This window comes from Alternaria viburni, assembly GCF_023758015.1.
Source record: "Alternaria viburni strain BMP 2772 chromosome Unknown scaffold_2, whole genome shotgun sequence".
Classification (NCBI taxonomy): Eukaryota; Fungi; Ascomycota; class Dothideomycetes; order Pleosporales; family Pleosporaceae; genus Alternaria; species Alternaria viburni.
In genome coordinates, this window is record NW_026055771.1 from 91,035 (window position 1) to 117,850 (window position 26,816).

Here is a 26,816-nt window from a genome sequence, read left to right on the forward strand (position 1 = left end):
TAGCCTCGTGTCTTTTGTACTTATCATAGAATTACCTTGCTTACCTGCCCTAATAATTTCCAATCCATCTTGCTCATTACGTGTTGGTCATGATTGCTTTGCATGCGGTAGTGGCAACACGATCACGACTGCAAGCTCCTTTGATGTGGTGAGTATTACCGTGCCATGTCGAAGATGGAAAGCGAACGGGACCTTTCTACAGTCGCCATACATCAGCCGGACGACCGTTACGATTCTGAATGCATTCCTGCTGAATTTTCGCTCCAAGCAAAACTACTAATTTTTCACACACAAGGTCACCATGGTACGTAGAAATTCACCAACCAAACAACGGTGGCCAACCATACAGATCCCATTGACATTGTAGACGCTGCTAGTTGTGGCTGAACATCGCACCACCCACGTGTATCTAAAAATGTCCAAATACGGCAGACTATGATGTCTGGCGGCTTGGGCTGATCCCCGCTCGGTCCGACAAGACTACTACATACCTTGGATTGTAGTCTGCGCACGGATTCAAGAGGAACTACAAACACCCTACACGTCATTTGCCCTTGTAACGGTCTTCCCAGCAGAGAGCGGCTGATGGTAAGAGGTGGACAGCATTTCACCATACGTCGCCCGCACTGATGCGGCGCGTCGCACTGTGTCCTTGGAACGCGAAATGAGCGTCCCGCTCCTGTCTCCTGTGTACATATTGGACTCTTTTCCAATCTCCACAGTATCTCCGTAATTGCAGAATTCGCTCGTCTCATGGTAGCCATCTTCGTAAATTGGCTTGCACCTGATGGCTGTGGTCAATATTGCGCTGAGGTCTCCCTCTTCACGTGGCACTACAGTTCATGTGTAAACATTTTTCTCAGCACAACGACTGTTTCGGGTTTACTGGAGCTGAGTAGCACGGCGTAGCGCCTGGATGACGCGATGTCCTGAAAGAGCTCCTGGGCCGTTCGTAATTTCGTATCCGGTAATATTCAGCAGCGCTTGTTGGTCGCCACGCAGATTCGGGTGCCTTGGTACCATCCGTACGGTCTCTTTATAACGCGCCAATAGAACGATTTGCCTCGAAATCTTGGGACTTTCGAGGCCTAATTAGTCCCGTCAAGGCGCAGACTATGAAAGTTGAAGAGGCTGCGATCAAGCATGGCGAGCGATCGATAACGCCCGAATACGCGAGCGACCGTTTCCTGTTAGTTGCAGGGTCCAGCCTGTGAACCCCTAATTCCAGCCACCGGGTGAGGCCGCAGATCACGCTATGCGTCTAACTAGGGATTTCTATTCCTAGATTTTCACTCCAACACAGGGCTGAATTATCGCGTCTCGGCGGCCTGGCCGTCACCCCAAGGCTCCGAGGGCTCCCTACGCAGAAGGTCGCTCTGCAACAGAAGGCGCGTATGAGCCCGCTCACAGAGCTGACAACGTTGTGTCACGTTACACAAGCATGCACTCGCACGAGTAAGACGGGGCGAACGGTGGCTGTGTCTGAGCTCTGGGGGCTGTAATGTCAGTCAATGTGCATCTCGCGAGGCCGGTTAAACTCATCGTCCATATGGACTCTAGCCGTCTATGGACTGTGCCTCCACTAAGCCGCACTGTCGTTGCCTACCGTTTGCATGAGCGGGTCGTAGCTTCTTATCTTACCAAACGCCACGCACCTTTTTCTATTGGTTTGGCAGGTTTCACGCAATGCTGACGCTCAGTAATTTCACTTGAACGCTCTCACACCCCTCTCTTTCATATTGAACCTGGTCTTCCTCTGTCATTGTCCTCCACTCCAATTATCCACCTTCATGGACTTCCTCCGACGATAGCAATCCACCCGCGACTATGCTCGTATCCGTCCCCTCGATACCGCGACTCATCGTCATCCCGCTCTTCCTTCTTACATGCGGCATCTTCTTTCTCCCACATGGCTATTATGGGTCGAATGCCTTGCATATGCCTTTATTGACAGGCAAAAACCTCACTGCCACTAGCTCCACCTTCGGCGCACCTGTGCGAGAGTTCTGGTCGGACCTTGTCACGGCCCTAATTGAGTCGCAGCCGCAATGCGAGGCCTTACGCCTCAAAGGCGACGGCGATGCACTGGTGAAGAACTTTCTGCCTCTCGAACCACATCAAGCGCACCCTGAGAAGTTGCTGGACTTCACCGACAAAGAGGAGATTGCTCTATTCCAGTCTCACTATACCATGCGTAGATGGGCACAACTCCTGGCACCGAAGTTACCATTTGCCAAAGGCACAACGGGGATTGTCACCACTGCAGACATCTTCTATATGCCGATTTTCCTGGTGTCGCTGCGCATGCTGCGGAGGACTGGCTGCGACCTACCCATGGAAGTTTTTATTGATGACTGGACAAAGTACGACCCGGAGATATGCGACACCCTCCTACCGTCCCTCAACGCCCGGTGTGTTGTCTTGTCGAACATCTACGACACAGCCACAAACGCGAAGCCACCCAATCACTACCAGTACAAGATCTTCTCCATCCTTTTCTCATCCTTCCAGCATGTTCTGTTCCTTGATAGCGACGCATTCCCAACCCAGGATCCCACCAAATTCTTCTCCGCCGCACCATATACGACTCACGGCCTAGTCACTTGGCCCGACTTCTGGGCTCAGACGATATCCTCGCATTACTATCATATCGCCGCGATACCAGAAGTCGCCTCTCAATCGAGGCTTTCTACCGAGAGCGGCCAGCTTCTCATCAACAAGGACATCCACCGCGCGTCGCTCCTCATGATGGTGTACTACAACTACTACGGCCCAGACTACTATTACATCCTTCTTAGCCAAGGTAGCCCAGGTGCTGGCGACAAAGAAACCTTTGTACAGGCAGCACTCGCAGTTGGCCTGCCCTATTACCAAGTCCAAACACCCCCCAGTGTTCTTGGTAACCATATGAATGGCACTTTCAGGGGCACCGGCCTCGCGCAAGCAGACCCGACACTCGACTACGAATACCTTATTCCAATGCGCAGCCATGTTCACACCGAAACACTCTGGCGAGACGCCGACCTTGCGAAACCGAATACCGAGATCGAGAAGGGACATGACAGGATACTCAAAGCTCCACATAAACCATCGATCCTCTTCCTGCATCACAACAATCTCAAGCTTGACCCGGCGAAGATGCTAGACGATAAACGAGTGTATGGGGATGACGACGGTCCGCACAGGATGTGGGGCCCGAACAAAGACATGACAGAAGACCTAGGATACGACGCTGAGCGCAGACTATGGGACGTCATAACGGAAGAGGGATGCAGATTGGACAGCAGGAGTGAAACATGTACAAAAGTACTGGCGCATGTGCAAGGGGTGTTTTCTTGATAGTCTTGACGCAGTTTGAGATGATGGAACTGGCCTTGGACCAGATCGTGGTCTACGATGATTGGTATGAGTTTACGTGATGATCCCGAGAGTATGTTTTGGCGAAGGGTATTGATGGCGTCATTTCCGGAGCAGTTTGTAGTATACCCCCTCTTAAATTCTATGTAATGATCTCTCCAAAGTGCAGGAGGTAACGAGTACCCTTCTACGATGGTCACCTTGATGCATGTGAATGAGCGGTTGATGATGCTGAATTGAGGCTGAAATGAACACAGAGCGCGCAGTACGTCTAGCAGTGACTGGACGATTGAGAAGAAGTATCATAAGACGTTTCTGCATTCATGAACTCGTTGCGCACTAACGTAGCTCCTTCGTGATCAAGACAAAACATGCCGAGAAGAGGCCAATGGTACCATGTAACGCCGTCAACCCAGAGAGGCCGAGAAAGAGAAACAAAGAGACTACGCAGAGTGATCCATCTCGCTCTGCAACAAGCTCTCCATGATGTCATCTTCGGTCACTTGTGTCCGTCTCCTGTCATCCCTGCCAACTGTCAATGTGCTGTGTCCAGCCTCAGACTCGGCATCGTCTTCTTCCTCCTCTTCATCCTCATCCTCAAGAGGCATACGCGTGCCCTCACCCTGCATACCCGCTAGCATAGTGTCTTCATCCTCTTCCTCTTCCTCCTCTTCTTCGTCGTCGACCTGCGTCACATTAGACTTCCTCTGACTCCGCGATGCAGAGACTTCAGTAGCATCGCCCTCTGTCTCCTCCTCGTTGACTTCCGTTGCGTCGGCAGCAGCAGTCGTTTCGGGTGTGGCTGTGCGCTCTACATCAGTGTCTTGCACTTGTGTAGTCTCGCCGAGTCGCTTAGTTAGCGTAGCTTCCAACTTGATCAGTGCGTTGCGTTGAGTAGCGTCAGTGCCGATCTTTCCTTCTGCAGCCTCAGACACTAGCTCGTGTAAAGTGCGGAAGGTTTCCTCGTTGAGTTCGCCCTCTTCTCCTTTGGGAATTGGGCCAGAAGGCGCGATGAACAGTTTGCCCAATAGCGAGAGTAAAGGCTTTCGCTCGTCCTTTGAGCATGTACCTGTCAATGCGCGTTCCAAAATGTCGATCGCGAGCTGGATGTGCGGTTCTTCAGCTTCGGCAATGGTGCTTGTCTTTCCGTCGAGACCAAGTTCGGTTGCGCCTACGACCTTGCGTCCATCGGTCCATTCGGCAAGATGGGCAGTGATGACAGGCCAGCCCACCATCTCGTCTACATCTTCGTCCTCAACGTTGTCGTCGCGCATGATGAGTAGTTTTGAGACTACTGGCACAGCAATCTCACCCATCAGCTTTGCGTTCTTGAGCTTGGAGTGACAGTACACGGGCAAGAAGTAGCTGAGTGCTTGCCTCAGAGCGGGATTCGACGCCGTCTCAGGGTCAAAGTACGTCAGGGCGAAGGCTTTAAGGACATCGGTCGTCGATAGAGGAGGTAGAATACCCAGGAGGAGAAGTTTGGAGGCTGCGGTGCAAGAGATCAGGCCAATGCGCTTATTATCCGAACTGAAAGCCTTGAGCAAGATCTTGGTAACGGGGCGGATTCGTGGGTTTGTGATGGGCTCTGCATCTTCGGTCGAGGCATCTGGGTCTGGTATCGTAGGTGTGAGAAGCTGAGGATGTGTGATGATTACATCTGTCAGAACCTGAATGACGATCTCTTTGAGGGCATCGTGGCCCTTCATGAAACAGTGGAAGAAGAGATCGAGGTTGTTATCAGCGAGGTCCTGCTTCTTGTTAGTAAAAGTTCATGGGTGGGAATAAACTGATTGACTTACCTTGCTAAGGAGGGCTGCCAGACCCAAGCAGATGACACCACGCTCTCGTATCATGGCCTGATGAGCTTGAACAGCAGGGATGATGAGTGTGTTAAGGATGCTGGTGAGTGATGTGTCTGACTCCAGATCGCCTTCCACGTTCTGAAGTGTGCATTGAGCAATATGCAGACACTTTGAGTACACCATAACTTCGCGGATCTGTCGCTCTTCTTTCTCTTCCTCGGAGAGATTCTCGGAAGCCTTTGCGGTCTTGGGCTTGATCAACGGTGCATCCCCTTCGGCATCAGATTGCGCAGAATGGAAGCTCTCTTCAGCGTCCTCGCCAGTGACTGTAGCGTCGTCGGAATCCAGTAAAGAGTCGCGGACGTCCGCAATGGCCTCTACGATGAGAGCACAGAAGTCTGATTCGCCACGGGCTCCACAGACCTTGCGCAACACCTCGATGGCGAGCTTAGTACACTCTTCCGGCAGCTGAGCCTTGGCAATGGCTTCACGCATGATGTTGTACATTTGCCTACGCCCCATCTCGTCTGTATAGTCAAGGGTGTGAGCGATGTGGAGCAGTTGCTGAACAATGAAGTCTTGCTCCTCGACGTCTTCTTGCGCTTCTTCGGTCTCTGGGTCGTTCTCTTCCAGGACAGCAACCTTGTCCACCAATTCCATCAGAGAGTTGAGCTCTCTCTGTAGGACGAAAGCAAACATGGTGACTTCTGGCATCTTGTCCTCGATCATGCTTCGCACTCTCTCGTCATCAGTGCTGTGACTGTAATCGTTCAGTGTGCGGGCAATAAAGGCTGTCTGTGCATCGAGGTTGTTCCAGAATTCATGATCGAATGTGATTTCCTTGCGGTAGTCTGGCCGGCCGTCCCAAAACTGACGCATCGCTTCGTGAGCCATGCCCTCTTCTTCCCCAGATCTGGTGACATCGATACGCTCAAGAAGCTCGCAAAGTGCTTCTAGATTTGGCGGAGCGACATCTCCTGGCTTCTTCTCGTCTTCTGGTCGGGTATCGCGCCCAGAGGCACAGTCCTCGAGCCAGCGTTCACGGAACAGGATGGCAGCAGCCTTGCGGACAAGGTCGTCTCGATCGCGGAGACCCCATCGGATGAGCTTCTCACGCTCGACAAGAGACATATGACGGAAGTCTCCTAGCGCAGGTAGGATTTTGCCGTAGACTAATCGGCGAGTGGTAGCATCCATGTCTCGAGCTCGCTCCAGGATGTAACGGAGGGTGGATGGCCACAACGGTAGGTTTAGCAGAACAGCGCGTCGCACTTCGGCACTCGGATCGTTAATCATAATGTCCAGAAGCTTGTCGAGGATACCGCCAGCGGCCTCATCGTCGCTATCCTCGTCGTCTTGCTCTTCATCATCATTACCGGCCAGACGACCCAAGCCCAGGATGGCCTGCACGCGCACTGTTGGCTCTTTGTCTCGCAGACGCTTCAAGAAACCCAATCTTATTAGGTCAAATATATCGTCGTCGATGGTTGTGAGGCTGTTTACGATGTGCGCGACCGTTTGTGTGGCTCGGAAACGGACCGTCTTGTCCTTTGCCGTTAGGAGGGCGAGAACGGTGGTGAGGATGTTTGAGGTCAGCCGACTGCTGGGCGTTTCGTGGAATGCTGTGGCTTCTTCTTCCGACTCGGCAGCGAATATGGTTTGGTCTTTCTCAGAGGCATGCTTCAGGAATAGGCCCAAGAATCGAATCACCCTGTCGCCGACCGGTTCGCTCTTCTTGACGGCCATGATCCTCAGGACGCATCGCACTACCTCGGTGTTGAATTCCTCTTCATCGAAGTCTTCCTGCTCCTCGCCCTTGGACTTCTTCCCGCCCTTGCCGGTGTCTGGTGGCTCGAAGCAGCATGCTTCCTGTATCTTTCTGAGGTTTACGATGAGTTTCCTTTGTGTCGCAGTCGTCCTTTGCGCATCGCTGAAAACCTGGCCGATCTTCGTTCGGAGGGAGGTGACGGGGCCCTCATCGGGGATTTCGACTGCGTTCGAGGACTGCCTGGTGGACGATGCGCGTGTGGACTTGGTGGTGCGTGTCGCCGAAGAGGCCGATGTTCGCGGTGCACGCGTCGATGTGCGGCCGACCATGTTGACGAGGTCGTTAGTTGCGTGCCGTGTCGCGAGGTCTTGACATGCAAATGCGGGCGTCGGTGTTGTTGTTCGAGTGTTTACCGTGACCCCACGCGGCAACAACTCGTGGCTGCAGGGGTCTCAGGACGACAGGGGTCCTGCAGTTGCGACATCGGGCGAGAGCGCGTTGATTCGCCGATCAGCCGAATGGCATCATCGTGAATCTTTAGTACTCCAACTTTCCCATGCTGACTTGTTTGCCTCTTTCTCTAAAGCAACAATGTTCAGGACAGCAGCGCGGAGTTTCGCCGCTACGGCATGGCGGAATGCTGAAAGCCTCAGTCAAATAGAGGCTGCACAACAGACCGCCATCAACATTTCGCAAGCCCAAGGCATTGGACAGCGGGGTTTCCTAGATGGTACCGTACTTGACAAGCATACCCAGAGAATCTATACTGACCCGTCGGTACAGCGATCGGTAAAACTCCTCTCATCCGCCTCAAGCGCCTCTCCGAAGAGACCGGCTGCAATGTCCTCGGAAAGGCCGAATTCCAAAACCCCGGTGGCTCTGTCAAGGATCGCGCCGCCCTCTTCGTCGTCGAAAACGCCGAGCGCCAGGGCCTCTTGAAGCCTGGCGGTACTGTCATCGAAGGCACCGCTGGAAACACTGGTATTGGCCTCGCACACGTCTGTCGCTCAAAAGGATACCGATTGGTAATCTACATGCCCAACACGCAATCGCAAGGAAAGATTGATTTGTTGCGCTTACTCGGTGCGGAGGTATACCCGGTACCAGCAGTGGCGTTTGACAACCCGGAGAACTACAACCACCAGGCGAAGCGACATGCGGATAGATTAGAGAACGCGGTTTGGACAAATCAGTTTGACAATGTGGCGAACAGGCAGGCGCATATTGAGACTACCGGGCCCGAGATCTGGCATCAGACAGGTGGAAAGCTCGACGCTTTTACCTGCGCCACCGGCACTGGAGGCTCGCTTGCGGGCGTGACGCGGTACCTAAAGGAGAAGAGTGGCGGAAGGGTCAAGAGCTTCCTAGCTGACCCTCCAGGTTCGGTACTGCACTCCTACATCCAGAGTGGCGGCAAGCTTCAGGAACGAGCTGGTGGTTCGATAACCGAGGGCATTGGCCAGGGTCGCGTAACAGAGAACCTGAAACCTGATATCGACCTTTTGGACGGCTCAGTACACATTAGCGACGAGAAAACCATTGAGATGGTATACAGATGTCTGGACGAGGAGGGTCTATACCTAGGCGCAAGTTCGTGCCTCAACGTCGTGGCAGCCAAGGAGGTGGCAGAGAAGATGGGCAAGGGATCAACTGTCGTCACTTTGCTGTGCGATGGCGCATACAGATATGCTGATCGCCTCTTCTCAAAGAAGTGGCTGGAGCAGAAGAAGCTGTATGATGCGATACCTGAGCGGTTGCGCCGATACATCGTACTGGAGTAGAAGACCAGAAACATATACACAATGCAATAACATGAATGTTCAACATAACACGCGTCTGCGTGATTATCCCCTCTATATTGTACTACAACTACACTGTACGAAACGTACCCCCTAGAACGTCTATCTATAGCTGAGCCTGGGCATCTAAATCATGGGGCTCCCGCTTGCAAATCCATTAGCTACAGCCGTTATCAGTTGATTTGCAATGGCAGTCTTCGGCGGCAATCTCAGTCCACCCTCCTTGTACTCTGGCCCAGCGTCATCTCCAAGTCCACTAGTACCAATGCGAAGCGCCTCTCTGATTTCGTCTGCTGTGAACCATTTCGCATCTTCCAGCTCAGCGTCATGCCCGAGGTGAATTGTTTCTCCATCTGGAATAGCCTGCCCAATTGCGCCAATCATGAGATTGGCAGGGTAAGGCCATGGCTGAGTGCTGTGGATAACAACGCGACCGAGATGGATACCAGATTCTTCCCAGACCTCGCGACGTACGGCTTCTTCGACACTCTCAGCAGGTTCGAGGAAACCAGCTAGTGTGGAGTAGAAGTGGGCAGGCCAGCGCTTCTGGCGCCCTAGTAGGATCTTTGTGACGTCGGCAGATACGACCGCCATGATGACTGTGGGGTCTGTTCTAGGAAAGCACAAGTTCGAAATACCGGTTCGGGTCGCGCAGGGTGGGCGTTCACCTTGGTTGACTTCGGACGCGATGTCTTTGGGTGGGCAAGTGCGCTTGAACCCGGCATTGACAGAGAGAGTCTTGTAACCGCAAGAAGCGCAGAAAGGGTTTCGTTCGTTCCAATCGAGGAGATGTCGGGCTTCCGCATAGATGGCCGCTGTGGAGTGTTAGACAAGGATCCCAGACTAGTCAAGATGGATCAACGGTAACGCACCTTCCTCAGCCTGCAGACTCAGGTTCATTCTACCCTTACTAAACTCCAAGCCCGTGCTTGTCATTCGCTCCAGCAGTTCTTCTGCCTTCTCCTTCACACTCTCCTTGGGCGTGACATCGACGGCGAACCATGGTTGCCCTTTGTAATGCTCCTTGTACTTGAATCCATCTTTCCGCTCGTCCAGGCCCAAGAAGATTACCTGGGGAACGTATAAACTCGAGTTGTACTGCGCAATCACTTCTTCCTCTGACTTCTCGAATGGGTTCTCGCCGATGATTGATTTTACGTCGGCAAAGGTGCAGCGGGCAAGCTCAGAACCGGACTTCGTAAGGGGTTCGAGTTTGTTGAATAGCAAGAAGGTTGTGCTGGGATGATTGAGTGCCGAGGAGAGGAATTGGTGGTCGGGACGCAGGAAGCCCACGCGATTGAGTGGGGAGCCTGCATAATCATGTCAGAAACGGGCTGCAGAAAGGGTATAGGTGGGTTATCTAGGTACCAGAGAAGTAGTTGGCCACCTCTTTTCCAAATCGGCGGCTCAGCATCGAATCTACTTCTGGATGCGCTGGCTCGGGAAGCTCAGGTTGCGGTGGCATCGTCTGGTATACTATGACGTCTCTTGGCCTTGCACACTATGCTGAGAAAGAAAGATTAGAATTGGTAGTATTGAGACTCTAGGGGAACTCAGATACAAGATCAAGGGTAAATGCTACTGAAGGCAAGGCGACTGACGTCTTCGCTTTGCTTTGCCCCACGCCGCTAGATGGCGTGCATTACAAACCATGAGATGCGTGTCGAGTTCCGAGGCCTCGGTTCATTTCCGATGCTCCCAACCTTATCGATAGCTCTATTTGGACTTCTGGCAACACGCACAGCCTCTCGCAGGACCCTCCACATGGAGCTGAGACAACAACTATGAGCCGCTTCTATGTGCGTAACCCCAAGAGCCTTTCCTTATCTTGCGCGAGATGACGCGAGTTTGCGACTAACCCACGTCCTCCAGTTCGGCGACGACTCGCGTTCCGCATCCAGCGACAACGACAATGACGACGAAGACAATCTCTCCACCCTTCCCTTCGCGACGCCCTTACGCCGATCAGACTTCCTCGCCCCGAACTTCTCACCGGCAACATATCTCTCTACGCTCCACAACCGACACCAAACGCTCGAAGACCTGCGTTCGGAACTGCGGTCGCGATCGCAGCTTCTCTCAAAGGAGCTGTTAGACCTCGTCAACAGCAACTACCAAGACTTCCTCAATTTGGGAAACAGTCTACACGGCGGCGAAGAAAAGGTAGAAGAGGTGCGAGTCGGACTGCTGGGCTTCAGGAAGGAAGTTGACGGCCTGGCCGGTGTGGTGGGGAAGAGAGAAGAGGAAGTCGGGGAGCTGCTACAAGAGAGGAGAGACGTTAGGGCCAAGATCGACTTGGGGAGGCGGCTGGTCGACTACGACGCTAGACTCAAAGAGTTGGAGGCTGAACTTCTGATTGAGACGGCGGGGCACGAGACGATCATCCTCGGAGAAGAGGTCTCGGATAGCGAGGACGAGGAAGATGAAGACGAGGAAGAAGAGGGTTACGGCGTGTCGGTCGCCAAGTTGAGACGGAATGTTGTACACTATCGGTTGGTGCTAGGATTGCAGAAAGAGCTGGGTGAGCATCCATTCGTGGCAGCCCAGGCGGCCAGGATAGCAAAGGTGCGGAGTACGTTGTTGATGGACTTGAGTACTGCACTGCAGCAGGCCAAGACTGCTAATAAGTCTGACGCTGGTCGCGTGATGAAAATCATGAAGATATACGCGGACATGGAGGAATCTGCTGAGGCAGTCAAGGTCCTCAAAACACTCAAGTCATCATAAGAGACGATATTGTCCAGCATAGCGACGGCGTTCGGTATGGTACATTGGTCATACACCCCAGAAAACTACATTTACAAAGGCCCACTCAACTCCTTTGGTGATATGGAGTCCGGTCCTTTAAAGTCCCCGCTCAACGTGAAACCTGGTGCGTTCGTCGAGCTAAGCACCACCTCGTGAATCTCCTTGGTGATACGATCGCTCATTTGCGCCATTTCCTTCTTTATCGCATCCATGAATCCCTTGATATTGTTCTGCATCTCCTCTGGCGTGAACCCTAGTTGTCCAACTGCCATACGAATTACACCCAGACGTTCTCTGTACTCGCTACCACCAGTCATATTTCGGACAGTGACGCCCACGTTCGTAACGACCGTTCCTGCTTTTGTGCTCGGCATCAAGCCTTTGGGACCTAGCAGCCTTCCCAACCCCGCCTTGTTCATCTTCTGCAGACTATCAATGTGGCAGATACACCTCTCGAAATCGATCTTGCCCTCTTTAATCTGGTTGAAGACCTCGTCCTCGCCTACAAGCGTAGCACCAGCTGCTCGTGCTTCAGCAGCGGGTTTCGAGTCGGGGGCGGCGATGACGCAAATTCGTATATCGGTCTTGACAGGGTGCGGGAGTCGTAATCGGTTTCGTATGACGGGTCCGTTCTTGAGTGTGCGTAGGCGTACATGTAGTTCGTATTTGGAGGAAGACGGGTTGCGGCCTACTTCAAAGGCGCGGATATATCTGTTCCACCGTCAGCCCTCGATCTTCGCACTTCCTTGTACATGATCCAGATAGAACGTACTGCATTGCATCGATCAGGGAGAATTTCTCTGCCTTCTTCAAGTCATGTTGCAAGAACGTGTTCCGCGCCTTCTTCTTTTTCTTGGGTTGGGCTTTTGTGGTTGCGCATCGTATCGTCTGGTGCGGTATTGAAGCGAAGCGCGGGACTTCTGATCTCGAGGCGGCAATGGATGATATAGTGAGTCTGCTCAGAGGAGCTAGTAGCGATCGTGGGTGTGCCATTGGTGCTGATGCGGATGTAGGTGTTCGTCGCGACAGTGCCAAAAGTTCGGTCGGCGATTCGGGAATGCCAAGACATGAGTGGCGCTAGAATCCCACACCTTTGCTGTCTTCTCGCGTCAAGACATTCATGTGCCGTCACATCTAACCAGCTGGTAAACACATGTCCTCTTATCTTGAGATCATCCTAGGCTATCCCAACTAAGCCATACGGGAGGCAGCGAGGCAGGAGCCAAACGAAGAGACCGCGACGAAAGCCGACAACGCACGACAAGTCCAAGGCTTCATCCACGGCAAAGAAGCAATAATATGAAAAAGGCTTCACTCATTTTGAGCTCGAGCATCCAATACCCAGTTAATGATCGAGTACGGGATATACCCACCGCTATCAGAACACATCTAGAATAAAGCGCTATATGCTGTACGGGGTTCTGCATGTAGCCACGGCATGTTCGCGTTAAGCTTGACAGTAAGCAAAGCCGACCATGTCAGCGACTGACTCATCGTTGCATGTTTGTATGCTGGAATATACAATGAGCATACCGTTGCCTAGCTTCATGAAGTTTGGTGTCGAGGCGCAAAGCCGTCTGATTCGCACGACTGGGTGTGATCCCGGAACAGCCGCGATAAAGATATCTGTAGTTGGGTGTCAGCACTCCGCGCGGCCGATTCTCATTGGGGCCTGGAACAAGGCCCTCTACCCAGAGGTGTGCAGACATAAGAGTCACGAAGCATCGGAATGACTAGTCCAGCCGTGGACAGCTGAGGTCTTACGCTAATCCTTATTCAGTGATTACCGAGCTTAAGGAACGCCGATTGGACCTTTCGTCTAGTCTATTCCGATGTATATCAGCCTCCAGAGGCTGACCAGAGAGTAATATAAAGGTTGATAAGGAACGCCCTGTGAGAACTAGAAACCTACTCTCACAGCATTTGACAAATATGGATCACACAATCTTCACACCGCAGCTAAAATTGACGCGGATCATGGCAGCAGAGAGAGGAAGCCAAGAATTCGAGTGGCTACACCAACTACGCAGTGACGAGAAGGCCGCATTTTGGAGGTAGGTCATCCCGTCTTCTGTTATCAGCCAACCATATATTGTGTATCATGTACACCAGGACTGAACTAATTCCGCTTAGTATTGACGGGATCGCCAAAACCGCCGAAGACACCGAAAGGTTCACCAAATACGCCCTGCCAGTCACGGTCAGCGAAGGCGAAACCAAGTCTTACCGAGTATCCTATGCCGTACACGAGTTACTCTTGTCTCCCGGACACGAGAGCGCAGACAAAGACTCGATTCCAACTCGCTTCATTGGTCATATCGGTGTAAAATCTCTCGGCGATCGGAGTCTCACCTTGAGATCTGACATTCTGCCTCCTTCCTCATTTGAAAGGGAATGTCTCACCGTCGAACTTGGTTATAGCTATCTACCCTCTGCTTGGGGTAAGGGTCACGCAACGAGTGCGGTAAAAGTACTCATCGAAGCTTGCAAAAAAGAAAGATCTTTCTGGGAGCCATACAACAAAGTCTTTCTACGAGCGATTGTCAACTCTGAGAACCCGGCGAGTCGGCGTGTGATGGACAAGAGTGGTCTGAAGGAGCTGGGTGTGCACGTCTGGGAGGGTGAAAAGATATTCGTAGCAGGAAGATGGAGGACGAGGGATGAGTTGCATGTTTATGGAACGTTTCTCGTTGAGTGATGGGCTATCGATCGTAGACTGAGTTCAACAGCCCGCATATCTATCATGAACTAGTAGCCAGATGAGTCTCACGCTCTACTGGTAGCATGGCTCAAGTTGTTTTCCGAAGATCTGGAACCGTGTTCTCTGACGCGCTCGCTACTACCACTAATTCCTGATCGAGCTTGAGCTTCTGGATCTGGATATCTTCTTTTTTTCTTTGACTTGGCTCTTCTCTTTTGACTCTCTCTACGCCACCTTCGAATGTCACGGATCATGTTCATCGGACTAGTGCCAAGCGATCGGTACCCAAATTTCGCGAGTGGGATGAAAAGTATCGCGTTCGAAGAGACTAAAAGAAGAGTTATCACAATGGTAAAGCCTCTGTCAATCCCACGTAGCCAAAGCAGTACGATAGGGCTAAGAAGAGTAGCTATGAGCGCTCCCACGAGCACAAACGGGAAGACAATAGCGAAGACCTTCGTAGATGTTCCCGATAGAAACCTGCTGATAGTGTTGTGCAACCATCCTAAAACTATGCGTGTTGGTATTGGCTGATTGTGCGGGACGTGCGATTCAGCGTGAATTTGACTTAAGATCTGGGTCTTATATTCGATGAGGCGGGAGCTGCGAATACTGAGGCGCATAGCGTAAGCTACAAAGACAGTGGCCATGGCAGCGAGCGTGAAGACGTAAAGTGGCACTCCGTCGCTCAGTTCCTTGACTTGCATACTGAACAGGCTTGCGACAAAGGACAGCGGAATAAAGACGAATGCTAGCTCGGTGAGTTTGGACACGCTCTCAGCTTCCGCGATGCTTCGTCGGCTGTCAACTATTTGCATTTCGGTAAGCAATGCTGTGGAAGATCTCTCGACGAGATTGAGGCAGTTCCTCAAGGTTTGACTCGTGTCTCTTGCGAGTCTTTCCGATGGTAATTCGGTTCGTTGATTGCCGCCAAGGTAGAAAAGTTCCTTATCGTTCTGAAAGTGTATCAAGGACCGCAGTTGCTGATCCACATCCGCAAGGCTAGAATTGAAGCGATGAAGCAGCTTTCTCCAGTATGTAACCCGCTGTTGCATGACATCTTCATCCAGCGTGTCTTGGCGTATACAATGCAATGAATCGCGTATGACATCAGTCAGATTATGACAATCATCGTGAATGATTCTGAACAGTATCTGGAGTGGATCTAATAGTAGAATCACGAGGTCAGTGTATGTCTCTCATGCGTATCGTACAGAGACGCTTACCGTGTATCGTTTCCTTGCCTTTTCCTGTCGGCTGCAAAGCAGCTTGAAACTCGCCTATTACGGAGAAGGGTATATGGAGGCGTTCGATGTGCGATGGCATATCAAGCGTGGTGAATGTGTCGCCGAGCATCGCGGAAGATGAGGATCCAGCTTTGATAGGATAATATGGAATTACCCGGTCATAATCGTGGGCTCGGTGCTCGGAATGGTTACTCCTTGCCCGATTCAGATCGATTTTGTCTGCTGTGTTGTGTGTGGTTCTAGTCGGTGAGATGCCACTTTTGCGGTTCCGGCTTGACTTCCGTTCGATGGCGAATCTCGTATTCCGCTGTCGAGCTGATGATATCGCTCCTACAGCGTCAATTGTAGCGCCCGTGACATGTGCACGGCTCATCTTAGCTTCCGCCGATGAGTGCAGAAATGTTACACCCGCAGGCTTTTTTGCTGGGACGACTAACAAACTGTTAGTCTTTCTGGGTGAATCAACTGGGCGTGATCACGGTAAAGTTTCCTGACGTCTACATGTGCGACCTTAAAGTCGATGCTTCTGTGGAACGACTGATTGCCAACAAGATTTACGTGAGAGGTACGAATTGGAAGTCTCTCATACGCTCTCTGTGCGGCGTTGCGAAAACATGTATGCTCCAGAGAATTCTCATACTTACAGGGATGGGTATCGGGTGAACGAGCATGTGGTAGCGGATCATCCGCTGCAAGATTTACATTTGATGCGAGCGAAGATCTTGCCGATTCTGGATGCGCAGCTGCAGTAGAAAGCGGGCGTTGTTGCGCAGCCCAGCTCTCAATGCGATGGCTCTGAGGTTCCTCCGTGTTCGGAGCATTGTCACGTACTATCTTGAGTTTGGAACGAGCGACATCCTTCTGCTGGTCTTGATCGGTACTCCACCCAACCCTAGTGAAGGGCAGCGGATCTAGTAGCACAATAGCTGGCATCGTCAGAATATTTGCAACTAGTTTTGGAGTCATTTGGGAAATTCCCTTCGCATACCAAATTTACAGCCGTCAATCCGCCTTGTAAATATTGTTACCCTCTCTTCCCATGCAATAGGGTACTCGGTGTCAGAGCCCTTCACATAAGCTCCGGGACTTGGGCACAATTTCACGTTGCGACGCAAGATATTAGCAGTTGTTTGCAACTTATGAACCTTCCCACAGCCTTCAAGCATGCAATTGACTTTCGGACGTAGATTGCTGAGCAGCTGACTGCGGAAGTTTGAAGCCACAGGAAGTAAAGGAATTACAGGCCGGAACCAGGTCAGCGAAGAACAATCAGGACTAGAGGAGTGATTCAACCACCGCGCTGGCTTCTTGTCATCGAATGATTCGCCTGCAAAGCCGGACCCATCCAAATGTTTTTCGAACACACCTGGTGGAATTTGGAAGGTGGCACCCAGGTAATCAATCAATGAAGGATTTAGATCTTCCACAAAGATCATTCTGAGATGACACCGAGCTGGAGTACGCCTTAACGTATTCCGGAAGTCCTCATATGTCGGTGCCGAACGCGAGTGTGCATCAGGCCAGAGAGCTTGGAGAGTAGAGGCACTAGGCTGCTGTGTCTCAAGTATATCATATAACATGATGTGTGAACTCCAAATGTGCCGTGTAGTTACGGCACTAGCATGATGTAGATTCGAAAAGCGGTTGGCAGATGTGAGCAGACCCATGCGATAGATCTCTGCCTCATTGTTGTTCGTCGCCTGTTGCACCTCCTGTTGTTGCTGCTTTGGTTTTTGTCGGAGTTTCCCGCTTGACTCCAATGCTATTAAGACTGCTTTCCAGAGCTTGCTCAGCTCTGGTCGTCGCGGTGCATCGCCTTCGGGTCGCTGCCTGATTGGTTCACGCTCTGGTGAACGCGATTGCTGGAATTGATCCCTCGCGTTGCTGTCCTTCACTTTCGGAGATTCTTCTCTTTTTATCGCTTCTTCTTCGGAGACTGCATCTGCTCGGAACTTTGCTCTCCCACGTTCGCGCATCCCCCCAGAAGAAGCTGCCCGTTCTGGTCGCACTGTTGATCGTTCCACGGACTTGGGTTCGCTAGTCCGACATAGATCTCGGATGGGCGGCTGATCTATTGAAGATGAACGAGATGAGGGTAGAGTGATTGCGCTTGCGCTGTTTGTCCGGCACTCTGACGGTAATCGTCTCGGGTGGCGGGTCTGTAGATCATCTAGTGATGTGCGGGGTCTTGCCTGTTGTTGAAGGATGAGAGATGGTGCGGAACTCGTCAAGATCTTACCGCGGTAATCTGCACTTGGAGTTCTAGAGTTTCCAGAACTGGAATCGTCAATCGATCCGTCCTTGGTCTTGTAGTCTGCTCGTGGGTGAGCGTCATTTTGGCCATTGTCCTGCTGCAAATCCTCAAATGCTGGCCCATCGTCTCGCGTGTAACCCGGTGAATCTTTTGGACTGTATACACTGTCTTCCGAACTCCTTTCATGACCACATGTTGCTTGTTGGTCGTCCTCCATCTCTGCGCCTACGACTCACGCTCGTGTTCACCGGCAAGGCAATGTTGACCCCTGCAATTTTCTTGTTTGGCGCTCGCTAATGTGTCCAGGGTTTGTGTTCTGCGTTTCCGCGCATCAATAAGAAAGACGTTGTATGCCCATTGTTGTATTGTGGTTCGTAGCTGTTAGTTTCAGGTGCGGCTGAAGAAGTATAGGTAGGCGTTCTGTATGGATGCAGGTTGAGTTTGTGGTTGTATCACTGATGCGAGGCCGGAGGTAAGCCCGTCGGGCTGTCCAGTATCGAGGTAAGCGCCTGGTGGCACAGTCGTGCAGTGTGCGTGCAGCTACATGCATGCGACGTATCACACATACGCCAAAACGTCTGCGGGGCGGCTTAAAAACCAGTCGAGAGCCGCACTTCCCGCAAGGAAATTTACACCACATCAATTGGAACCTGCACATCGGCATATACTGTATGAAAGAACTAATATCAGCTTGAAAGCCAGATATTCCATACTTCAGATGCGTGTTGTGAATCAGCTCTAAGCGCGTGATTCTTGAATACCGAGGTAGCGATGGCGAACCTACGCTTTGCAGTGTCTTTTCAAAGTCAGTCAATTTAAAATATAGTTCTATGTCTAAACTGACCATGTCAACAGGACTAATTCCGTTCTTCGGCTATCATCATATGTTGATGATTCTGCTGACTGTCGTGATTGTACTGAATTGTAAGCTACTGATCTGAAGTTCATGGATTAGTATCATACTTACTGTATCCATAGCAATATCTCTGGCTGGGTGCGCAAGCTATTCGACCATGACAAACATCTACGTCCTCGGTTTATCGTATACGAACTCGACTTCGAAACGCACTACTGAAGGTCATGATGTGTTGCTTGACACATTGAATGGCCTGAAAGGATCCGCCGAGCTTGAAGTCCGAGCGGGCTACTTTGGGATGTGCGTGCGCCAACGTGGTATCGTCTGGCTTTGTAGCTCCGACCATAATGGTCTGGCGCAGCAAATTGGGTACGAAAATGACCCGCTGAACTTGATAGGAGCTGCTGCAAAGTTCAAAAACGAAGTTCTCTTCTCCGGTCTTCTATTCATTGCTGTAGTCCTCGCATTTGTCACTATATTGCTTCTCGCAACATTTCCGGGGTGGCACGAAGAGCGAGATGAACGAACGGGGTCTGACGTAGATGTAAGACCCTTTCCGTCGCGTCCCGTCTCACAAGTTGCGCTCGCAGCGAGTTTTGTTGCTGCAGTGCAGCTACTTATCGCGAGTTTGTGGCAGCATGTGGGATCTGTGGGTGCAGCTGCAATGGCAGAGTCAGCCAACTACGGGAATATCCGAACGGATATCGGAGTCAGCGCAATCACTATGGTCTGGGTTGCCTTTACGTTACAGATTACTGTTGCTATAGGTCTACTCGTTATGGTTCTTTCCATTATCATATTAGATAGATTGACCGATAACGATTCGGATTAATGTTGCGCGCCAGGAACGTAGGAGAACAGGAGTAATGGTGACGAGAGTTCACGGTAGATGACCCCGGGCCTTCTCAGATTCATGTGAAGCGAGATGACGTATGGGTAAATTGGATCCAATTGGAAGCAGGCCCGTGCTCAGTGCGCGCTCTCCGAGGCTACCTAGGTATTTTGAGGCCTCATCTTGACTGGATGCACCCACATTGTCTCATCTTCACCAAGAATCAGGGCACGTTACTTCTATCAACGAACGCATGCAGAGATGACCTTAAGAAGCTCGTAGATGCACGTGAATGATCTTGATGACGTACATGGGTAGCTTCCTGGGCTTTTCGGTGGCCAAACTGGTTCCGCACCCCAACGAACAATACCATCGGCGACAACACCGACATTCTCGTTCCACAGCGGATGGATCGCGGATCATCTCCGTGGTAGGGAATATGCAGCGCGAAGATGTGGGCTTCTACCCCGCACATCTGGGGTAAAGCCGCAACTGGTATATCCGGATGCGTTGTTCCGCTGTGGGATAACGAAGTAAGATGGATATTCTGAACTATATAACCATTGACCAAAGCTATACGGAAGGTGCAAGAACCTTCGCTCACAATAGACTACCTAGAGTTGCTCAGCTATCGTATACGAGAATATCACCATGGACAAGCCTATAGAACCCGAGAAGCAGGAACACCTCGAAGATGTCGACATCGACACGGTCAAAAACCATGATGAGACGCTACAAGAGCACGGGGAGATAGACGTCTATGACGAAAAGTACAACAAGAAACTCAACCGGCAACTAGACCTACGCGTTCTACCTCTGTGTTGCTGGGTATATCTCTTGAATTTTCTTGATAGGGGTATGGTCCTCATCATCTCGTACCATCTCAGCACCCGCGTCAATCGCTAAAATTGATAATAGGAAACATTGGCAATGCTCGCGTGCTCAACACAGAGACAGGCGACGACATGCTCAGTAATACGGGCCTGACGCCTCACGGCTACGCTCTGACCGTCACTCTCTTCTCCGTCGCGTATGCCGTGTTCGAAGTACCAAGCAACTTCGTCATGAAGCACTACATCCGACCTTCTAGATGGCTCGGCATCCTTCTTTTCGCTTGGGGAGCCTTAACGATTGGGTTTGCGGGTGTACAGAACAGTGCTACGATCATCGCTTTGAGGTTCTTGATCGGAGTCTTCGAAGCCGGTTTCTTTCCTGGTGTGTTACAATGAGACATGGAGGTTGATGAACTTGCGCTGATTACGTATCGAAGGAATTGTCTACTTCATCACGATCTGGTACCGCTATAACGAGCGGGCTGTTCGCATCGCTCTCGTCATCGCGTTCTGCAACCTTGCTGGTGCCTTCGGAGGCGCCATCGCATTCGGAGTCGGCCATATCAACGGAGCGGCAGGTCTTGAAGGATTCCGCTGGCTCTTCATCATCGAAGGAATTATCACCCTACTATCGGCGTTCCTTCTGTGGTTCTTCCTGCCCGACTACCCAGCTAGAGCGAAGTGGCTCAGCAACGCCGAAAAGAAATTCGCTATTGATCGTCTGGCTGACCGAGGCGGTGGATATAATCAGGAACATGCTAGCAAGAAAGAGATTTTGGACACCTGCTTCAGTCCACGCATGCTGCTACACTACATTGCGTATGTAGCCGACGTCGTTCCTCAGGGGTCATTCACGTTCTTTACGCCCACTATCGTTACCGGACTAGGCTACGAGTCCATTCATGCACAACTTCTGACTGTCCCACCATGGGTCGTGGGCTTCTTCGTAGCCATCACAATCTCTTACTCTGCGGACCACTTCAACGCTCGTGGGTGGCATATCACCATCGCATCACTCATAGGAGGTACTGGCTGGCTGACCGCTGGCCTTCTTCCCGCCGACGCCTATGTTCAGCGCTACGGCTGCCTATGTATGGCTGCCGCAGGTGCCTTCCCTGCAGCACCTTCCATGACGAATTGGGTAACCTGCAACTCGCCGAGCTTCCTCACCTTGCCACTCGCAATCGCACTGCACAACAGCTGTGCAGGCATTGGTCAGATCATTGCGCAATGGATTTGGATGAACGACGAGCGAAGTCAAGGCTTCCCGACAGGCAACTTCGTGTGTGCTGCATGTAGTTTCCTGGTGGCGGCAATCGCTACGACACTCAGGCTGTGGTATGGGAGGATGAACAAGCTTGAGAGGTCAGACAGTAGGGGTGATCAGAGGGTTTGGGCATTGTAGCGATATTAATTGGATAGTATAACCCTTGACACAAATGTCGCAATATGATATCAAGAACAAATGACCGTTCATATCCCTGTTACTGCTTTGACAACCATCGTTCCAAGGATTTCTTCATGACCTCATGCGTCCGACTCGTCAGGTGCCCTGAATTGTACCAAAAGTACGTATCCAATTCCGTGCATCCATATTGGCTTGGATTTGTCAGGATATCTGGCTGATTATATCCAGGGCAATAGTCGGTGATGTTTTTGAACCCGTATTCTTGGGAATGATCCAAAACGTAGTTCAAAACACTGTTTACATCGAACTGAAGCACCTCCACGTCCTTATGGCTGGACTGAAAGGCGTTGGCATGTGCAGCGTGGATCTTGTTGAAAGAAGTAACGAGCGACGCGTTGACATTGGGCGTGCCTGGCCCACGATCCAGAGGCGGTAGATTCATGAAAAGGAAGTTCTTGTAGCCAAGTTTATAGATCTTCTCCACGTTCTCAAAAACTCGGTCCTGAATCTTCTCGTAGAGTGGTGCAAAGGAGGCGTTCTTGCCTTGGGTGGATACAAGGTCATTGATATCGTTGATGCCGATCCATATCGCTACGAGCGCTTTCTTCTTGTTGAGATGAATTGATTCGAGAGCTGGATTGCCGTAGGAGGCAAACTGTTCGATCTGCCGCTCGAGTGAGACAGTATGGTTGTGATGAAGGGGTGTGAATCCAGCTTCCTCGAAAGTATTCGCGCCAGCATATGCAAAGTCCCAAAGCTGGACATCGCACTCTCTTGGATTGTGCAAACCATCCTCGACACCACATCCAGTCAAAAGCTCCACCCAATTAGGGCCCCCTTCTGCCGTTCCCGTAAGGTTTTGCACGATGCGATTCGAGAAGAGCTGTGCGGGCGTGAAGGAGAAGTTGAATTCATCGCCAATGAAGGTGTAGTTTTGGTGGCCGAGAGTACCCTGCACGTACGTGTAGCTATCCCCAAAGGCTATCAGAGATTCTGTGGAATGCCATTTAAAAGAACTTTGTTTCTGCTTCGAATGCGCGGGGGCAGCAATTGCATGCACAGAGAGTGTCAAGAAGACGCTTGAACTCGGGGTGAGCTTCATATCGGCAAAGCGGAAAACGGTTTCGAAGGCTTGATGATCGTCATAATGATCTCTAGCAAGCTTGGCTACTATTTATATCGGTGCAGTCGGTATAGATGGATCTTCGGCAGCGTGGGTTTAACGGAACAATTACCCCCGACTGGTGGCGCTGCGGGAAATCTGGAGCTGGACTTTTCCGGGGTAGATGGACGATGATGCGGGGTATCCCAGTTACCCCGAGCCTCGTTCAGGCGTAGCATCGAGTAAGGACCACAAAGCAGCTTCCGAGTTTGCAGGCTCGTCCTTGGAGGAAATACAGTCGTGGTAATGTCGTACGCCTTTGTACTCGTACCACCATCGACCTGGATAAGATCGCGTTGGATCTGCTTTTACAAAGCCCATGTCTTGCAAAGTCCATATTGGGTCAACTTTATTTTCTTTTTGTCCGCAAGCAAGTAGACCAGTGACGAAAGGCTGCAACGATACAACATGAGCCAATGGGACACCCATTCTCAACGGTAAGTCCTGCCACCACCAATTCGAGGCGTCCATGCAGAAAAATGGACCAAGGATTCTGATGGCATCAAGGTAGACGTCTTCCCTAGTGTTCGAATAATCCACGATAGGCCGTAGCGTTTCAGAGATGAGGCCGAGCATACCGTATAGTTTGTCTCGAGGGTCTTCGCAGCCCATACTGGAAAATTGACGTAGTAGATTGCACAGTAGATGCGAATACCCAGGTCGAACAGGCTCCGCGTGTGCATAACGATTAGAAAGTAAATATGTCATTGGGGACAGAGTTGGATGTTCCAGAAATCCAGCAAACAATGCAGCCTTGAAGAGGACATCCCAGTCGATCCAGACGTGACCGCACATGATATGTGCCTTTTTGGGTAGCATTACTTCCTGCACGATCCATAGACGCGTGAAGTAACGGTTTCTCAGGATAGCCTCAGTATTCTCGGCATTTCTGTTTTTGGAGTACCTCCGCGCTGCTCTTAACGATGACAGATCTAACCAAACGATGACATAGATGCATTCGGAGTAAATTCGAGCCATTAGGCGAACTTGATGATTGCGTTCCGCCGTGTCCTGTTGGTTGATACATATCTGAGTGATGAGATCAGTCCATGCATGCATAGCCAAGTAGATGTAGGAGCTACCTGATCGATCCAGAGGTACTGGGTATTGGCTTCGTCTGAGCGAAAGGCGAAAAGGAAATCGAATAAATTCATTCTAACAGCGAGCAGCTTGTTATCGATAACGATGTACCTATTATCTGATGGTCCACCCCAAGTGTATGATAGAGCGATGAACTCGGGTGCAGTGTTAATGTCGAATATCTCAAGTTCGCAGTAAATGAAGTCGCGCTTGTGTAGCGTATTGGCCACAGGTTGAGATCGCAACAATCTTGCGAGACGGATCTGCTGCTTTGATCCGTCCAGATCTCTATACCTGTAGAAATCCGATGTCTGCGGCATTCTCGCTGCGTTGCCGACTGAGTTGTCGGGCTTGTCCACCTCATCAATCAAAGACTGAATGGTATGCTCCGGTACCAAGATAAGCCTAGAGTTGGGCTCAAGTTGGATCTAGCGCCTCGTAGAGAATAAAGGTAACGAAGCGCAAAGCGGTTGAGTGAAGTCGTGTATGAAGGCAAAAGCGAACGAAGAAGGAAGGACTGAGCCGTTTAGCACAGCCCCACCTCAGCCGCAGACTAGCATCTAGGGCTCTTTTCTCTACTCAACCGACTTATGGGAGAAACGTATATGAGCGCGTTGCCAACGATTGCCTTGGCAATAGAGCTTGTTATCTAAAATGGTATCAATGCTATAAGATACAATGGTGGTACAAAAGAAGCGGCACAGCCTTACTCTTCGAAAAAGTCACCCCAGCTAAACCCACCACCGTCACCACCGTCTCCAGCATCGCCACCACTCTGTCCACCCTGTCCACCCCAGAAGTCCTGATCTTGACCCCGAGATCCGACGCCAGGATCTTCGCCCCAGACATCTTCACCGACTTGACCTGTGCCTGGCTGTTGGTCGGGGTTGGGCTGATACGGATCGGTCGCTTGTGGGGAAGCATCGTCTCCTTGTTGCCTGGCTTCTCGCCCTCTTTGCATAGCTTCGTAGCCCGCCATTGTAGCTGCACCTGTCGCAGCACCCTCTCCAGCTCCCAGTCCGCGCGCTGCAGTGCCGACCTCACCTGCAATACCGCTTTCGCCAGCAGCACCTACGGCCCCAGCACCGGCAGCACCCGCTTCACCAGCTGCAGCACCTCCCGCGGCTTCACCACTGCCACCTACCCATGGCATCCACATTGGCCACATGCCACCAGAACCACTATGTCGACTGAAATAGTCAAAGTCGATGCTAACAGCCGTAGCAAGCATTACGGCGCGTTGATCAAGGGTCATGCCAGGGTAGTCTTCTAGTGATGGTCGGCTCTGCTCACCAGTTTTGGAAACCATGCCTGACGGCTCACTTGCCAGCCCGGCAGCGTCCATTCTCAACGCATAAACACCCGTATCAGTGAATATTTCGCGCGCGAAGCCTCCGAAGTTGCGGTTAACAGAACCCGCTAGCCGCCCGTCTTCAGACATCAAGCTGAAGTCCCAGGACAAAAAGGGTTCGTCAACCCTGGCAAACTGGAGCATGCCCACTTCTCGGGTATCGCCTTCTGCTACTGCCACGGCTTTAGAGTCTGAGATTGGCAGGTCACCAGAGGACAGTTGGGGCGCGTCTGATCCTGCGGCGGCGTCCTCGAGATTCCTTGCGAGATACAGGTTGTACTTCCTTCGTAATGGTGCCCACTCCTGTTCCGAAGCTCCGATAATCCTCATGTCTTGGAGTGCCAAAGTTGAGACATTTGCGCTCGTTTGGTTGGCTATGCTTTTGACACTCGTGCCTTGCAGACTTGCCGAGCTGGTATAGGTGCTCTTATCGGGCCCTACCGCATCATACACGCGTATTCTCGAGTTGATCCAGCTGAAAGGTCTATGAAACCTTAGTATTTCCTTTTCGTCCCGGTCAAAGACGTGAGTCGTGAAGCTGCGGTGCGTCTTGAACATCTGTCTTGCCATGGCGTTCCCTAGGCCATGGTCTTGCTCGGCGAGATATCCAATATGATTACCGTGCGGGTCCATGATAACGTAGCGGTTCGCTTGCTCGAAGCCCATGAGCACATTCATCATCTCCAACTGTCGTTGTACTATAAGAGAGGAGTTGTCCAGAAGACGCATGGCGGGGTGTGTCTGCTTTAGGACAGCGTTCGGATCTTCGGGCATGCATACGGGCGTTACGAGGTTGTTCTCGGAGTCGGGCGTGGTCGAGAGGGCGTTGGACACGGCGTCGACTTTCGATGTCTCTTTGGGGGCCCCATCATGCGTGTTTGATGAGGAATCGTTGCTAGGTGGTCTCGTAGAATATGCTGAGGTCGTTGTCGGCATCGTGTTGCGCGGTAGGCGACTTCGAAGGGCTAGCCGTGGTGTGCTTTTCGAGGTGATTGATCGAGCGCTCTGGCGTGGCAGTCGTAAAGACCATCTTGCCGCTGGCAGCATCTTGAAAGCTGTTCGGTATATATCTAGAGCTGCGGTATGTTTGGAGTAAGTCTCTGATCAGGCAGGTACTATGCGTGTAAGAGGTGCAGATGCCTAATCGCTTTCGCGTGGCGTCACGAAGACGTTCTTTACTTTCTCGGAGATAGCTGCTCTTATTACGTCACAACAGGCGTTCCTATGGCAAGCACAAGCCCCAACCGCAGTCTGCGGCTATCGTGAAGCATGTGTCGTGTGCGACTGTCAATGCCCGCTATGCGCACTCAAAAGCCAGTGGTACGGTGGCTGTCGAGTGTTAGGAACTGTACTGCTGTGCGGTCGGCCAAGACGGCCAATCAAATCCGGCCTTGGCAAACAGTCATCTCCAAACTTTTTGCGCTCTCCTCTCACCTTCAGCACCACCTCCACCATGAAGCTCGCAACGCTCGTCGACGACGCCATTACCTGAAGTCGCAAAGGCCGGGTAAGTAGCATCCATTTCCATTCACATGTTTCACTGTCTTATGATGACAACTTTTCACTTATACGATTGCCGGCGCATGCATTCACTTGACTGCGTTTGGCTCTCGAT

General features: G+C 51.5%; 10 protein-coding genes across 10 annotated transcripts; 5 read left to right on the forward strand and 5 right to left on the reverse strand.

Annotated features, from left to right (window-relative positions):
- Positions 1-1,827: 1,827 nt before the first annotated feature.
- On the forward strand, positions 1,828-3,339 carry J4E79_000962 (uncharacterized protein; the record flags this gene model as incomplete). The annotated part of the gene is made up of 1 exon (XM_049349873.1): positions 1,828-3,339. One exon carries the CDS (start codon positions 1,828-1,830, stop codon positions 3,337-3,339), a length of 1,512 nt encoding a protein of 503 aa, XP_049215032.1.
- Positions 3,340-3,800: 461 nt separating this feature from the next.
- J4E79_000963 (uncharacterized protein) lies at positions 3,801-7,259 on the reverse strand (the record flags this gene model as incomplete). Its single annotated transcript, XM_049349874.1, has 2 exons — positions 3,801-5,108; positions 5,160-7,259. 2 exons carry the CDS (start codon positions 7,257-7,259, stop codon positions 3,801-3,803), a joined length of 3,408 nt encoding a protein of 1,135 aa, XP_049215033.1.
- Positions 7,260-7,521: 262 nt separating this feature from the next.
- Positions 7,522-8,711, forward strand: CYS17 (Cysteine synthase 1; the record flags this gene model as incomplete). Its single annotated transcript, XM_049349875.1, has 2 exons — positions 7,522-7,660; positions 7,714-8,711. The coding sequence occupies 2 exons, from the start codon at positions 7,522-7,524 to the stop codon at positions 8,709-8,711; spliced, it is 1,137 nt and encodes a 378-aa protein (XP_049215034.1).
- Positions 8,712-8,855: 144 nt separating this feature from the next.
- On the reverse strand, positions 8,856-10,194 carry J4E79_000965 (uncharacterized protein; the record flags this gene model as incomplete). The annotated part of the gene is made up of 3 exons (XM_049349876.1): positions 8,856-9,544; positions 9,602-10,039; positions 10,098-10,194. 3 exons carry the CDS (start codon positions 10,192-10,194, stop codon positions 8,856-8,858), a joined length of 1,224 nt encoding a protein of 407 aa, XP_049215035.1.
- A 319-nt stretch (positions 10,195-10,513) lies between these two features.
- On the forward strand, positions 10,514-11,456 carry J4E79_000966 (uncharacterized protein; the record flags this gene model as incomplete). The annotated part of the gene is made up of 2 exons (XM_049349877.1): positions 10,514-10,528; positions 10,602-11,456. 2 exons carry the CDS (start codon positions 10,514-10,516, stop codon positions 11,454-11,456), a joined length of 870 nt encoding a protein of 289 aa, XP_049215036.1.
- A 71-nt stretch (positions 11,457-11,527) lies between these two features.
- J4E79_000967 (uncharacterized protein) lies at positions 11,528-12,470 on the reverse strand (the record flags this gene model as incomplete). The annotated part of the gene is made up of 2 exons (XM_049349878.1): positions 11,528-12,188; positions 12,250-12,470. The coding sequence occupies 2 exons, from the start codon at positions 12,468-12,470 to the stop codon at positions 11,528-11,530; spliced, it is 882 nt and encodes a 293-aa protein (XP_049215037.1).
- A 984-nt stretch (positions 12,471-13,454) lies between these two features.
- Positions 13,455-14,175, forward strand: J4E79_000968 (uncharacterized protein; the record flags this gene model as incomplete). Its single annotated transcript, XM_049349879.1, has 2 exons — positions 13,455-13,531; positions 13,611-14,175. 2 exons carry the CDS (start codon positions 13,455-13,457, stop codon positions 14,173-14,175), a joined length of 642 nt encoding a protein of 213 aa, XP_049215038.1.
- Positions 14,176-20,018: 5,843 nt separating this feature from the next.
- Positions 20,019-21,605, forward strand: J4E79_000969 (uncharacterized protein; the record flags this gene model as incomplete). Its single annotated transcript, XM_049349880.1, has 3 exons — positions 20,019-20,223; positions 20,286-20,582; positions 20,638-21,605. The coding sequence occupies 3 exons, from the start codon at positions 20,019-20,021 to the stop codon at positions 21,603-21,605; spliced, it is 1,470 nt and encodes a 489-aa protein (XP_049215039.1).
- Positions 21,606-21,684: 79 nt separating this feature from the next.
- On the reverse strand, positions 21,685-22,710 carry J4E79_000970 (uncharacterized protein; the record flags this gene model as incomplete). The annotated part of the gene is made up of 1 exon (XM_049349881.1): positions 21,685-22,710. The coding sequence occupies one exon, from the start codon at positions 22,708-22,710 to the stop codon at positions 21,685-21,687; it is 1,026 nt and encodes a 341-aa protein (XP_049215040.1).
- Positions 22,711-24,556: 1,846 nt separating this feature from the next.
- Positions 24,557-26,137, reverse strand: J4E79_000971 (uncharacterized protein; the record flags this gene model as incomplete). Its single annotated transcript, XM_049349882.1, has 1 exon — positions 24,557-26,137. The coding sequence occupies one exon, from the start codon at positions 26,135-26,137 to the stop codon at positions 24,557-24,559; it is 1,581 nt and encodes a 526-aa protein (XP_049215041.1).
- Between the last annotated feature and the right edge of the window lie 679 nt (positions 26,138-26,816).